This window comes from Microtus oregoni, unplaced genomic scaffold (assembly GCF_018167655.1).
Source record: "Microtus oregoni isolate MIOR12 unplaced genomic scaffold, Mior012 000043F_ref0000047, whole genome shotgun sequence".
Classification (NCBI taxonomy): Eukaryota; Metazoa; Chordata; class Mammalia; order Rodentia; family Cricetidae; genus Microtus; species Microtus oregoni.
In genome coordinates this window covers 2,365,019-2,377,756 of record NW_024543210.1, presented here as the reverse complement: position 1 = coordinate 2,377,756, position 12,738 = coordinate 2,365,019, and the positions used below count along the sequence as shown (strand labels likewise).

Here is a 12,738-nt window from a genome sequence, read left to right as displayed (position 1 = left end):
CCAAATTAAACATGTTCATTATAACCTTTCTAGGTTGTTTTTTAAAATTATATTTATTTGTGTATGGTGTATGTGTATGTTTGCACACACGTGTGCAAACTTGTGATCACACTTGTGTGTCCTAGCACTTATGCAGAGGTCAGAGGACAACTTGTGGAGTTGTTTCTCTCCATCCACATCAGGTCCCAGGGATTGGACTCGGGTCATCTGGTCTGATGGTCAGCACCTTTACCTTTGCTGCCAAGCCTCTCACGAACCCACCCTTCCCATCCATCCATACTTGTCTGTATGTATTCATGTATGCATACTTTTTTTTGTTTGTTTTTGAATTCAGGGTATTTGCGCATGTTAAGCACATGCTCTGCCTCTTAGCTACACCCCTCACTTCTGGGTTGTGTGTTTTGTTTTAGTTTGACATTTTGCAGTATGTGGGGTTGAACTCAGGGCTCATGAATGCTAGTCAAATGCTCTACCACTGAGTTATATCATCAGCCCTGTTTTGTTTTGTTTTTTACTTTTTATTTTGAGATGGGACTCACTAAGCTACCCAGGCTTGTCTTGAACCCTTACTGTAGCTCAGGTAGACCTTAAACTTGATCGCCTTGACTCAGTCTGCCAAGTACCTGGGATTACTCCTGTGCTACTCAGACACGACAGAAACTCTGAGGACTAACTCCCAGGCCTCACACGGGTGGTACCTTTCCAGGAACAGGGTCCCCCCACTCCAGTGTGCTCATCCCCTGTTGCTGTTTTTGGTTTTTTTCTTATTTTACTGTGCTTCTTCTTATCCAAAGTCAGCTATATTATTTTGCCTTTTTCCTTTTCTTTTATAAACTTACTAGCATATCTTAGCAACTTCCCAGGATCGTTAACTCACGGTAGAAAACAAGTTATGCCTGAATCAGGGTGATAAAAGGTCACTCCTAGAATCTGATTTAGGACTTTAAATAAAGTTGTTTGGTTTCAGTTACTTCTTGTTCTAAGATCAGAGCTTCTGGCCTGCCCCCCTCCCTACTCCGCCTCCAGAATCCAGGCCAGGCTCTCTTCCTCCACATGAGCTCTGTGGGCCTGTGGCACAGCATCTTTAGAGAGAGCATCCGCAGAGAATCAAAATCACTTGCCCCCATTGACACCTCCCTAGCTACCAGCCGTGCTTGATGACGCTTGGTGCAGAGGTAACTTGGCGCTGTAAGGGGTCGTCACCTTCTAACCCTTCACTTGTTTATTTGGATTCTCCCATTATAGATGACTTAACTTTTCTCCTGGGTTCCTGTTGAACTTCTTAATTATTGGCTTTAAGACATGTTGCAATTATGCATCAGTTCTTTTCATCTGAGCACTTCCCCTGTGCCTCTCATCGCAGTTATAATTAACTTCACTTCATATGCAGGGAAATGGAGACACTGTGTCCGAACAGACACTGCCTCCACCATCAGAGTCTGCCCCTCCCTGAAGCACCATGATTGGCAGCTTTGGGAACCTAGTGTTTTGTTTCCAGCTTTCTGTCAAGGCTGCCTAAAAATTAGCCTAGGTTCAGTCTTTCCTGCGGTGAACTAATCTTTCAAGCATACTGTCAACTGAAAAGCAAGAACTGGTTTAGATTTGTGTGGACTCAGGAAAGTCCTTTGCAGTACCACCTGCTTTGAGGCAGGCATCTTTTTCCTTCTTTCCTTCACTCAAAAGTCTCCCATAGGAAGACACACAATAGGAGCACTTGTTGGCTGGTGTATCACTCCTAGCCAGTCCAAGAGAGATGCATGGCAGAGGTTTGTGCTGTCGACCATTGAGGAGTCTTAGTCGTTGCTCAAGATGGCAGTGCTCAAGCAGCACTTGCTGAGGCTGAGGCTGAGGCTGAGGCTTCCCAGTGATTAGGAAAGGAAGCTCAGCAGGAGAAAACCTGTGCTGTGTGCATAGCCCACAAGGAGCAGGCTAGGCTTTGGCACAACATAGGTGGGATGCCAGGCAGGTCAGAATGTCCAGACCTCCTGCCCTGACAAGGAGTGTGAGCTTCGTGTCATAAGAAGGCTGAGAGCAGCAGCTCCAGGAAGAGAATGACTGAGAGGTGGGAGAAACTGTGCACCTCAGTGGCCCCAGCATGGCACCTCAGTGCTGAGTTATGTGGCTTATGTCCCAGATATCAAATACTACCCAACTATGGATTAAATTACTTTTAAGAGTTCTCCAGAAACTGCCATAATAAAATCCAACAATTACAGTTATTTGGATTATCACACCTGCTTGATTATGGTTTTGTTTTTATTGCCTTGTTTCATATTTGTTTGTTTTTGACAGGCCACCGTTGCTGGTTTGGAAGGACTGGGTGATATTGTGTCTGTTTCCTGCACAGAAAATGAAATATTTTTCCTAAAGGGAGATAGGAACATTATAAGGATTTCAAGCAGGCCTGAAGGACTGGCATCCATAGGTTTGTATTCACCGCAAGTATGCTGTTCGTGCTGAGTCCTTACCACAAGTCCTGCTTGTGGTAAGATAAATGCAGTTTAAAACAGCAGAGTGCCTTTATTCCCAGCATTCAGGGAGGCGGAAGTAGGTGAGGCCAGCTGGCTCTTCAGAGGAAGTTCCAGGACAGCCAAGGATACACAGAGAAACTCTGTATTGAAAAACAAAACCAAATAACAACAACAACAGAAAGACAAAGAAAGAAGAAAGGAAGGAAGGAAGGAAGGAGAGAGAAAGGAAGGAAGGAAGGAGAAAGAAAGAAAGAAAGAAAGAAGAAAGAAAAGAAAAGAAAGAAGAAAGATAGATAGTTTGGGGTTTGCTTAAACATGGAAGTATTTGGAGGCTTAGGATCCTGAAAACGTTCAGGATGCTTGTCATGGAAATGTCCTCTTTAAGATAAATACCAGGCAGTCTTACTGTGGTGCAGCTGCCTTTAAATGTGAAGGTGTGTGGTTGAGTGAGTAGGGAAGAGAAACCAGAAACCACTTTCCTGGCCCCAGGTGTCCTGTCTGAGGTACTGGGTGTAGTTAATGTCTCTGAGACACAGATCTGTAGAATTTTAAAACAATGAAACTTGTAATCTGATATATATATCTTGCCCTAGACATAGCCTGGCCTTTGGGATTGATGTTTTCCCCTGTGCTTTGTTGTTTGTTTTTGTTTTTGTTTTGTTTTTGATACAGGGCTTCTCTGTGTAACAGCACTAGCTGTCCTGGAACTTGCTTTGTAGACCGGGCTGGCCTTGAACTCACTGAGATCTGCCTGCCTCTGCCTTTCAAGTGCAGGAATTAAAGGCGTGCGCCACCACTGCCAAGCTCATGTGTCTTTTTGACTGCTGTTACATGGCACTTGTGCAGAACATGGTACCTAGTAGATACCTGATAGTGAAAGGATAGCTGCGCTTGTCGAAGTGCACAGCAGTTTCTTGCTGACGGTGTTAAAATCGAGGCCCTAGCCCTGGAGACCTCAGTAGTGCTATGTTGAAGGAAGGGAGGCGCCACTGCGGGGGGACATTTACTGGCTCTTTATCACAGGGACCCATGTTACCCTGCTTTCTGCTTGCATTGACACTGACCTCCTATGTTCTTCTCTGGTGAACCTATCCTATTGGGAATTTCACTTCTCTTCCTTGAATTTCAAGGAATTTGATTATAAGACACATGCATTTTTAATGTCTCTTAAATATTACGGTATAATGAAGGCATAGTATAAATAGGAAATTTAACGTAACTGTTCTTGAAACAGAAAACTTGATAAAGAACTTGTAAAATGGAAATGAGAAGTGCTTTATGTTTCGTGGTGTTCTGTTACTGGTAATGTTTACAAAAGACAACTGCAGTTCATTATTTTACTGATTTTAATATATGAGCTGGCTGAAGCACAAAGGCCCCTTGATTCTCTCTGGGTTTGGGCTATTTGGAGTTACTCAGTTTTTTTTTTTTTTTTAAATATTTTATTTATTTATTATGTATACAATTTTCTGTCTGTGTGTATGCCTGAAGGCCAGAAGAGGGCGCCAGACCTCTTTACAGATGGTTGTGAGCCACCATGTGGTTGCTGGGAATCGAACTCGGGTCCTTTGGAAGAGCAGGCAATGCTCTTAACCACTGAGCCATCTCTCCAGCCCTGAGTTACTCAGTTTTTATCAGGAGAAAGTCCTTGTTGTCCCGTGACTGCTGGTGCCCAGGCTAGCACACTGAGTGATGCACACCGATGTCGCTGAAAGCACCACAGTAAAACTAAACTCTTCTTTCTCAGCAAGAGATGGTCTGGAGACGCGATGTTCAGATCAGGTCCGTGGGCAGCATTTGGAAAAGTCACTTGGGGACACTGTTTGTGAGACAAGACTTCGAGGCTCTTCTGTGGCCAGTTCTGTGGCCAGTGGGCAGCGGAGCAGGAGCAGTTCATTCAACTCCACGGATAGTGGCTCTGGGCTGCTGTTGCCCGGACTTCAGGCCCCCCCTGAGCTGGACCAGGGTGGCCAGCCATCCTCACAGAGATTCAGTGTTATCAGCTCTGAAGACTTTGACCAGGAGCTTATTGTGAAACCCATCAAAGTGAAGAAGAGGAGGAGGAAGAGAAAGACAGGTACTGTCCATGGACAAGTGCACACTGACTCATGCAGCACCTAGGCCTGGACCTTTGGGGATTTACCAAGAAGGGATGATAGTTCTCATGAAAGGGGTGCTTGCTGCTCTTGGTGGAACAGAGGACTTCACACATTGAAAGCACTCGCCCCACAAAGTGACAGTGCACACATACACACATGGGCATCTCTATAGGACTTGTGTTGGTAGTGGTCAAGCCCTGATTAAATGGTCTGGAGTTAGCTTTTTTGTTGTTGTTGTTGTTGTTTTTTGTTTGTTTGTTTTTCAAGACAGGGTTTCTCTGTGGCTTTGGAGCCTGTCCTGGAACTAGCTCTATAGACCAGGCTGGCCTCAAACTCACAGAGATCCGCCTGCCTCTGCCTTCCGAGTGCTGGAATTAAAGGCGTGCACCACCACCAACTGGCGAGTTTGCTCTTTTTAATGTTTAAGATAATATCTACTGTCTTGGGATTTTTATATCTGTGAAGAGACACTATGACCATGGCAACTCTTATACAAAAAAGACATTTAATTGGTGTGCCTTGTTTACAGTTTCAGAGGTTCAGTCCATTATCATCATGATGGAGAGCATGGCGGCGTGCAGGCAGATGTGGTGCTGGAGTAGTATGTAGTAGCTAAGAGTCCTATATCTTGCAGGCAACAGGAAGTAGATTGAAACACTGGACAGTATCCTGAGCATAGGAAACCTCAAAGCCCGCCCCCACAGTGGCATACTTCCTCCAACAAAGCCATACCTCCTAATAGTGCCACTTCCTATGAAGTTATGAAGGCCAATTGCATTCACACTACCACATCCATATATACCATTTATTAGACCAGAGACCCTACAGACATATGCACAGTCATTGAAACAGGGATTTATGCTGGCGTATTTGTTGGACACCTTACATTTTGTGTTGACATGTTACCAAATAGGGGATTTAACTCAGAACTTTTTTTAAAGGTGGATCTCTCTGGGTAGCCCAGGTTGTCCCAGAACTTACTGAATAGACCAGGCTAGCCTTGAGATCTTGCTGCCTCTGGCTCCCAAGGGCTGGGATCGAAGGTGTGCACTACCCTGACTGGCCACATAGAACTTCTTGAGCTACTCACTCCTTGGTGCCTATTGATCCTTCTAGCTAAAGGTTATCACATTATTGAAGAAAAACATTATTGAACTCTTACGCATTTTGACAATTTAAAAAAATTGGCCTATGTTGCATGGTGCTTCATCCCTACCCCACTTTCCTTGCATTTCTTTAAGGAGGCTTCTGGGCATTTCTGCATTTTTGACATGAGATAATTTCTACTTTTTTTTTTTTTCCCTCCAAGACGGGGTTTCTCTTTGAAGCCTAGCCTGTCCTGGAACTTGCTCTATAGACCAGGCTGGCTTCCAGCTTAGAGATCCTCCTGCGTCTGTGTCCCGAGTGCTGGGAGTACTGCCCGGCTTCTTCCTTTTATGGGACTGTGGTCTCTGTAAGTCGTTGAGGCTGGCCTGGAACTTACTATATAGCTGAGACTGGCTTCAGACTCTTGAGCTTCCAGTCTCTAACTCCCAAGTTCCGGGACTATAGAGATTAATTTATGCCTTACAGAATAGCCTTCATTTAAAATATTTCTTTCTTCAGCCAAATGTTTTCCCATACTCTGGTTATTTACATGGATTCATGCCATATTTTGAATTTTCTCATTTTAAATTAGAAGGTGGAACCAAGAGCACCTGCCAAAGTTCCCTCGAGTCAACTCCCTGCTCCGAGTTCCCTGGTGAGAGCCCCCAGTCCTTGAACACAGACCTCTTGTCCATGACCTCAAGTGCTCTGGGCAGTAGTGTGGATCAGTTGAGCACAGGATCTCCAGACCAGGAGAGCAACCCCAGTGCTGAGGTGAATGGGATCATTCAGGAAGACAGTGGCCCTGAAGCATTCAGTGTTCTGGAGGTTCCTGAATCTGCCTCTGACCCAGTGGATGAAGAAAACAGTACTGGAAAGAAAATTTACCAGTGTGAACACACACAGGACATGGGCCTGCTCAATGGAGTGTTGAATTTACCCTTTCAGCCAGGGGAGGATGGGGGAGGTGATGACATCGTCTCAGGACCCGAAGAGGAGCCTGGTGCTGTTGATGGTGTACATGCACAGGTGTGCCTGCGGAAACAGGAGGTGAACACCGTGGAGCTCAGTGATCCCCAGAGCACTTTTTCTGAAGCTCCTCTTCTGGACTCACTTACAGTACCTTCCAGCCTCAGCTGGCCCCCAGGCGCTGAGCAGTGGCTGCCTGGGCTTGGAGTTTATGAAGTTAGCACTGAGGAGGCCAGCCCAGAACCAGACATCCTGGCCCATGTGGACGTCCCTAGCCACCCAAGCTCAAATCCTTGGCATATAGTCACCAATAATGATACAGATCACAAAGAAATACCTGCTTCTGAATGTGACATAGGAAATGTGGAAGGACAGGTGACTCCTCTTGTCTCTGCCTTGGTGGCCAGCACCCATGATCATTTGCTGGACAAATCTTTCCAGGACCAGGCCGTGACATCCAGTGATGAGGAAGACATTTATGCCCATGGACTCCCATCTTCATCCTCAGAGACGAGTGTGGCAGACCTTGGAGCTGGTCGCTCTCTGCAGGACCTGAGTCAACCAGGGACTGATGACACCACACTGCTCAAGACAGATCAGGTCTGTGTGCTGATGGAGGATGCATAGCTAAGGTGGCAGCTGCGGCAGCTTCTTCTTTTCCTTTAAGGGGCATCCTTGGCTCATTTATTTTCCTTCTTATGGAAATCATACTCTTGCAAAACCTGCAGCTCTGAAGTCTGTGTTTGGGGCAATTTCCTTTGCAGAGGCCCTGAATAATTGGAATTGTAGTAATTCTGACCCTGCTCAGTTGACCTCTTACTGACAAAAGTGGTGTCTTGCAAGGTCAGACCATTTTGGGCACTTAAGGTAGGCCGGGCCATTGGAATACCACTGGGCAGAGGACTGTTTGCTCTGGGCACATATAAGGTGGGTAGTTCCTGCCCTTCTCCGCAGTCCATTGACTCCTTGGAACATGAATATGAATTGGGGCCCTTCCCAGAAATGCTGTTTCCTCAGCGTCTGCACAGTGCCCCCGGGACACCCTGCAGAATGAAACCCCTAATCTGCTATGGGGCTTCTCAGCCAGTGTAATTTATTGTTCTTAGGACTTTTATATTAAAAATGATTTTTTTAAAAAACAAAAACAGGGTCTCGCTACATCGCCTTGGCTGTCCTGGAGCTCACTATATAGACCAGGCTGGCCTTGAACTCAGAGATCCACCTGCCTTTGTCTCCCAAGTGCTTGGGTTAAAGTCTTGCACCACCATGCCCAGCCCTAAAAATGATTTCAAGTACTTCTTTTCTTTATCATGTAAATCTTAGCAAATGTATTTGTCTTCAGAACTAACTGCTTACACTGCATCCCCACATTCCCTGCCTTCAGAGCTAAGAGCATGCGATGTGTATCAGTTCTCACCATGTACAGATCTGTGCTGAGCACTAAGTCACTCCTTTAAGAGCAAAACAAACTGGGACACGGGTGCACATTGTATGGAGAAGGAAATTGAAGCTAAGAAAAGTAAAGTGATGTATGCACTAGGTCACATTACAGGTGACATTCGGAGTTGCCCAGGATTCTCTCCCATTCTGTGTTGTCTCAAGAGTGAATGGGCCAGAAGTTGGACTGCTTGTTCAGCATCCTGCATTCATCTCTCAGTGTATCGCTCCTTAAGTGCCCTAAATGGCACTGCATGTGTTCATGCTGGTGAGCTCAGTGCAAGTGACAGCTAGCCGGGCACACGTTTAGAGGACCAGGTGAATGGGACTTGAACCGAGTGTGAGCTGTGGGAAGCCCCAGTAGGAGGTCACCTGATATAGAGTATTGGCTGGCAGATCATAACTGTGGTATATGTTAGGACTACTTGGAAGCTTAGGAAAGCCCTCGCCTGTGGAGAATGATCCTGGACCTCTGAAGTTACCTTCCAAGTTTTGCCACACCTGTTCTTGCTCTAAATAGCAGAAAAGGTTAGAAATGTTGCTTGTTGTTTTGTTTGGGAGGACAAGGGCTAGAAGAAAATTCTCTTTCATACCCTAGCTTCCGTATCAGGTATTTGTGCAACTACATAGAATAGCTTTGGCTTTTGAACAGATCCCTGGCAACATGGGGCCAGCATGACAGGTCATGGGAAATAATGCCTGATAACCTGAGTTCCGTGTCTAGGACCCCTCCCTGTGATGGAAAGAGAGGACCAGCTCACAAGCTGTCTTCTGATCAGCACACGTATGCTATATTACACTCATGTGTGCACATACATAATTACATTAAATTACTGTACTACAAATGAGAAAAATATAGCAACAAAACCTTAGTGTACAAAATTCAGGCAGCGTCTCTTCCACACTTCCCCCAGCTGTTCCCATACAACATGCCAGGTGTCCAAAGGTTAGAACAACGTTTGAAAAACTAATGAGGACAGTGGTAGTTCTGTTCCCATACTACATCTGTCATAATTAAGTACTCAGAAGTTGATTTTCATGTGTGTGTTGATGAGCACGCCCCCTTGTGTAAAGTAAGGTATGCGCTGACTAAAGCCAGGTCTCTATGGTGTGATGTCATGCCCCACCAGCAGGTGCAGCCTGTAGCCTATGTGGAGCATGTGTGCCTGGACAGCTATAAGCACAGCCCAAAGTACAATCGTAAACTTACTTAAAATGCTGAGGGCTTTTGTTTTTTGTTGTTTTGTTTTGTTTTTTGATTTTTTTTGGTGGGACTGGGTAACTCAGTTGTATGGTTTCTGAGTGTGGACTTACTAGTTCTGTGAAGTGGTTGGATACACCTTCAAGCATTACTTAGGAAGGGTGCTGTGCCATGAAAAAGTGTTATCCAGGGATGTTATGGGGTCTTCCATGAGAACCACAGCATCCGATTCAAGAATGTTTTCTAAGGTTGGATCCAAGGAGAGCTTTAACAGTCTGCCCACGTCTCTTGTTGGTAATAGTATGATGACACTGTGTCTCTTGTCACAGAACTCACTGGCCTCTGTCCTTGTTAGTTTGCAGAGAGCTGGATGGGCTACTCGGGTCCTGGCTATGGCATCCTCAGCTTGGCGGTCTCGGAAAAGTTTATCTGGTGTCTGGACTACAAAGGTGGCCTATTCTGCAGTGCCCTTCCTGGTGCAGGGCTGCGCTGGCAGAGGTTTGAAGATGCTGTCCAGCAGGTGGCAGTCTCTCCCTCAGGTTCGTCTCCCAGCTCCCATTTCCCAACCCCCAACCGGGCTCCCAGCTCATAGGCAGCTCTCCTCTGGCAAAAGCATGCTGTCATCAGATGGCCCTTCGTGCCAGCTTAGGCGGGGCAGGTTCTGCAAAGATCATGAATGCTTTCTTTGACACTGACCTAGGGTAATGGGTATTCAGCATACTTGCTTGAATTTTTGGGTTTTTTATTTCATTAATTGCAGTGATAACACATGAACATATTTTTGTAAGCTCTACAGATAATTTGAATATTGAGGTGTTTTTTTTTTAGTCATGTTGGCACACTAAATCCTCATAAAAATAACATGTATTTCTGTTTGTCAGTGTTGCTATAAAGCAGCTGAACTAGTGAAGACAGGCCTGTGGATGTATGCTGGATATGTTCCAGTCATCCGATTTCTTTTTCAGAATTTTTTTCCCTGCCTGCACTAGGGAAAGTCCTCAGATTTTCATGCCATTCTTTGGCATTTTAGTGAACCCAAGGAGACTTTTTAGAGTACAGCTCTTTGGCCAGGCAGTGCTGGTGCACGCCTTTAATCCCTGAACTAGTGCCGTGAATTCAAGGTCAGCCTGGGCTACTAAGTAAGTTCTAGGACAGCCAGAGCTGACACACTGAGAAACCTTGTCTTGAAAAAATGCAGTTCTGCTAGGCTGAGATTATTCTCTTATCTACCTAGACTTATTTACTTGTTTGTTAGTCAGGTGTTTGTTTGTTTTGTGTTTAGACTTGACCTTGCTATCTGTCACAGGCTGGAGTCCATCCAGGCTGCTCAGCCTTCCAAGAGCTGGGGTTACAGGCATAACCCCCACTAGGCTTCATTTGCTTTTTCCTAATGCTGGATATATGTTTATCTGTTCTGAAGCAATGGAATCATGACAGAGAAGCAGAAGAGGAAAGTTCTTGTTAAAATGTCAGCTTATTCAGGCTCATTTGCTCTTTCTCTGCTTGCTTGAAAGTCATTTTCTCCGAGACTGGCTGAGAACGCCATTAGGGGCATTGTGTAATTGTATGTCTTACTTTTTTTCCTGTTTTGGTCACATACTTTTGGAAGCATTCTCTTGGCTATTTAGAAACATTGGTTCTCTGCTGATTGTATTATTTTTTACTTTCCAACCATTCCTTGGTCTCTCTGGTTGAAGCTATCTGTCTCTGTGAGGTTGGTTTTATTTTGTTGTTGTTGTTGTTGTTGTTTTAATGGCTGCCTTCCAGGCTCACATCTTTGGATGCCTCCGGGTCTGTGCTATGTGGTGTTGCAGAGTGAGGGTAGGGGAGGAAGCTATATACATGAGCACTCTGTAGACCTTCTTGGTTAGCTCAGTTCATACTCATTCATTCCTTAGTGATTCTTCACCTCCCCCAATGTCATAGCCTCCTTCCAAGAGCCGTTGACCTGCCCTTCCCCCTTCCCTTGCCTCCTCTTTCTGTTCCTCTGAATTCTTTTCATGACAGCATGCCCACCTAACTCAGTGCATACTTTCCTGTAAGTGGTCCAGAAGAGGCCCTACCCTGTGAGTCCCCAGGGTTAGTATTTGGGCACTAATTGTGCCTCACTTAACTGGTCAAACCTATAGTACTGTCACTTTTCTCCCCGTCATGAGTGGCTGCCTCTGTGCTCTGTGCTGGATTTCTTCTCACATCTAACCTTCAGGTCAGTCCCAGAAGGTAGAAATGACTCCATTTTTCTATTGAGGAAAATGAGGATTGGATACATTTACAATGATGTCCAACAACAGACAGCTGATGGTTTCAGACTCTGGCATGGTGAGCTCTGCCCAGAGTGGAGTTTTTGTGTAGGTGATCTCATGTTTGTTGAGCAGTGAGTAGAATTTTTTTTTTCTCCTAGGGGCCCTTCTCTGGAAGATTGAGCAGAAATCTAACCGTGCTTTTGCGTGTGGCAAAGTGACCATCAAGGGAAAGCGGCACTGGTACGAAGCTCTGCCCCAGGCTGTGTTTGTTGCCCTGAGTGATGACACAGCCTGGATCATCAGGACCAATGGAGATCTGTACCTTCAGACAGGTACATTGTCCTTGTCGTTTGCTGAGTCTGCTGCTAGTCACATTCTGACTGCAGTCATGGGATACAGAGACTGAAAAACCTAGTTAAGTAAAAACATTTCTAGAAGCCCAGTGTTTGCCATGGAAGGGCAGTTCTCCCACCCCATCCCACGGACTGGGCCTGTACAGGAGTGAACAGATGATTGAGTGCAGTGCAGAGTGCCTTGCAGGAGCAGCGCCCTGCGCTTCTGCAGCTACCTACCGATGCCTTTGCATACCCTGCAGTATCCATTCCTAAGAGGAATGAGTGATAGGCAGGACTCGACATCCCCTCCCTTTTCCCCAGCTGGTCAAACCCAGAACCTGTACATGTGTTTACATGTGAATTTGGGGGAAAGACAACAATAAGTAATTTGCTGTAAATAGCAGATTGACTCGTCCTAGGAAACTGCCCTTAGGGAAACCTTTAGCTGCTAGAACGGGCACAGTGGGACTTGTTATTAAAAATAAACTGTAATGAGTCAGTGTTTGTGTACTGTCAGCACAAGGGAAATGTCCAGCAGCGGGCAGGGGTTGTGTTTGGGCTGTCAAGAGGCCATATTGGATTTACACGAAGAATGGTGTAGTCATTTAATAATCCTGATTCTGAGAGCTTGGTTTCATCTTTGGAATGAATCATCAGTCAGGAAAGCTCCTCATTGAAAGCTCATTTCTCATCTGGCTGTCCAGGTGTGTAGGAGCCCCACACTGGTGAGAAGCTCTGCCAGCTTCATGAATGTGTGGGGCTGGAGCCTTGAGTTTAGTTAGTTCTTGTATCTTTGAGTGGAAATGGGCTGCTCTGAAAAGCACTTGCACATCCAGCTTCCAGGGCATTCAATTTTGGTCCTGGCAGAAAAAGCGATACCTTGAGTCTATAGGTAAG

At 45.6% G+C, this 12,738-nt stretch overlaps 1 protein-coding gene across 3 annotated transcripts in view; it reads left to right on the top strand.

The window, feature by feature from the left end:
• The window catches only part of Tecpr2 (tectonin beta-propeller repeat containing 2), a 104,822-nt gene that overhangs the window by 51,911 nt on the left and 40,173 nt on the right, over nucleotides 1-12,738 (top strand). For 2 of the 3 annotated variants that reach the window (XM_041633162.1, XM_041633163.1), the window contains exons 7-11: nucleotides 2,293-2,425; nucleotides 4,219-4,548; nucleotides 6,249-7,225; nucleotides 9,619-9,802; nucleotides 11,665-11,838. In XM_041633162.1, coding sequence (XP_041489096.1) covers nucleotides 2,293-2,425; nucleotides 4,219-4,548; nucleotides 6,249-7,225; nucleotides 9,619-9,802; nucleotides 11,665-11,838 — 1,798 coding nt within the window. The remainder of the gene's footprint in view (nucleotides 1-2,292; nucleotides 2,426-4,218; nucleotides 4,549-6,248; nucleotides 7,226-9,618; nucleotides 9,803-11,664; nucleotides 11,839-12,738) is intronic. The other variant, XM_041633164.1, reaches the window with a different exon arrangement.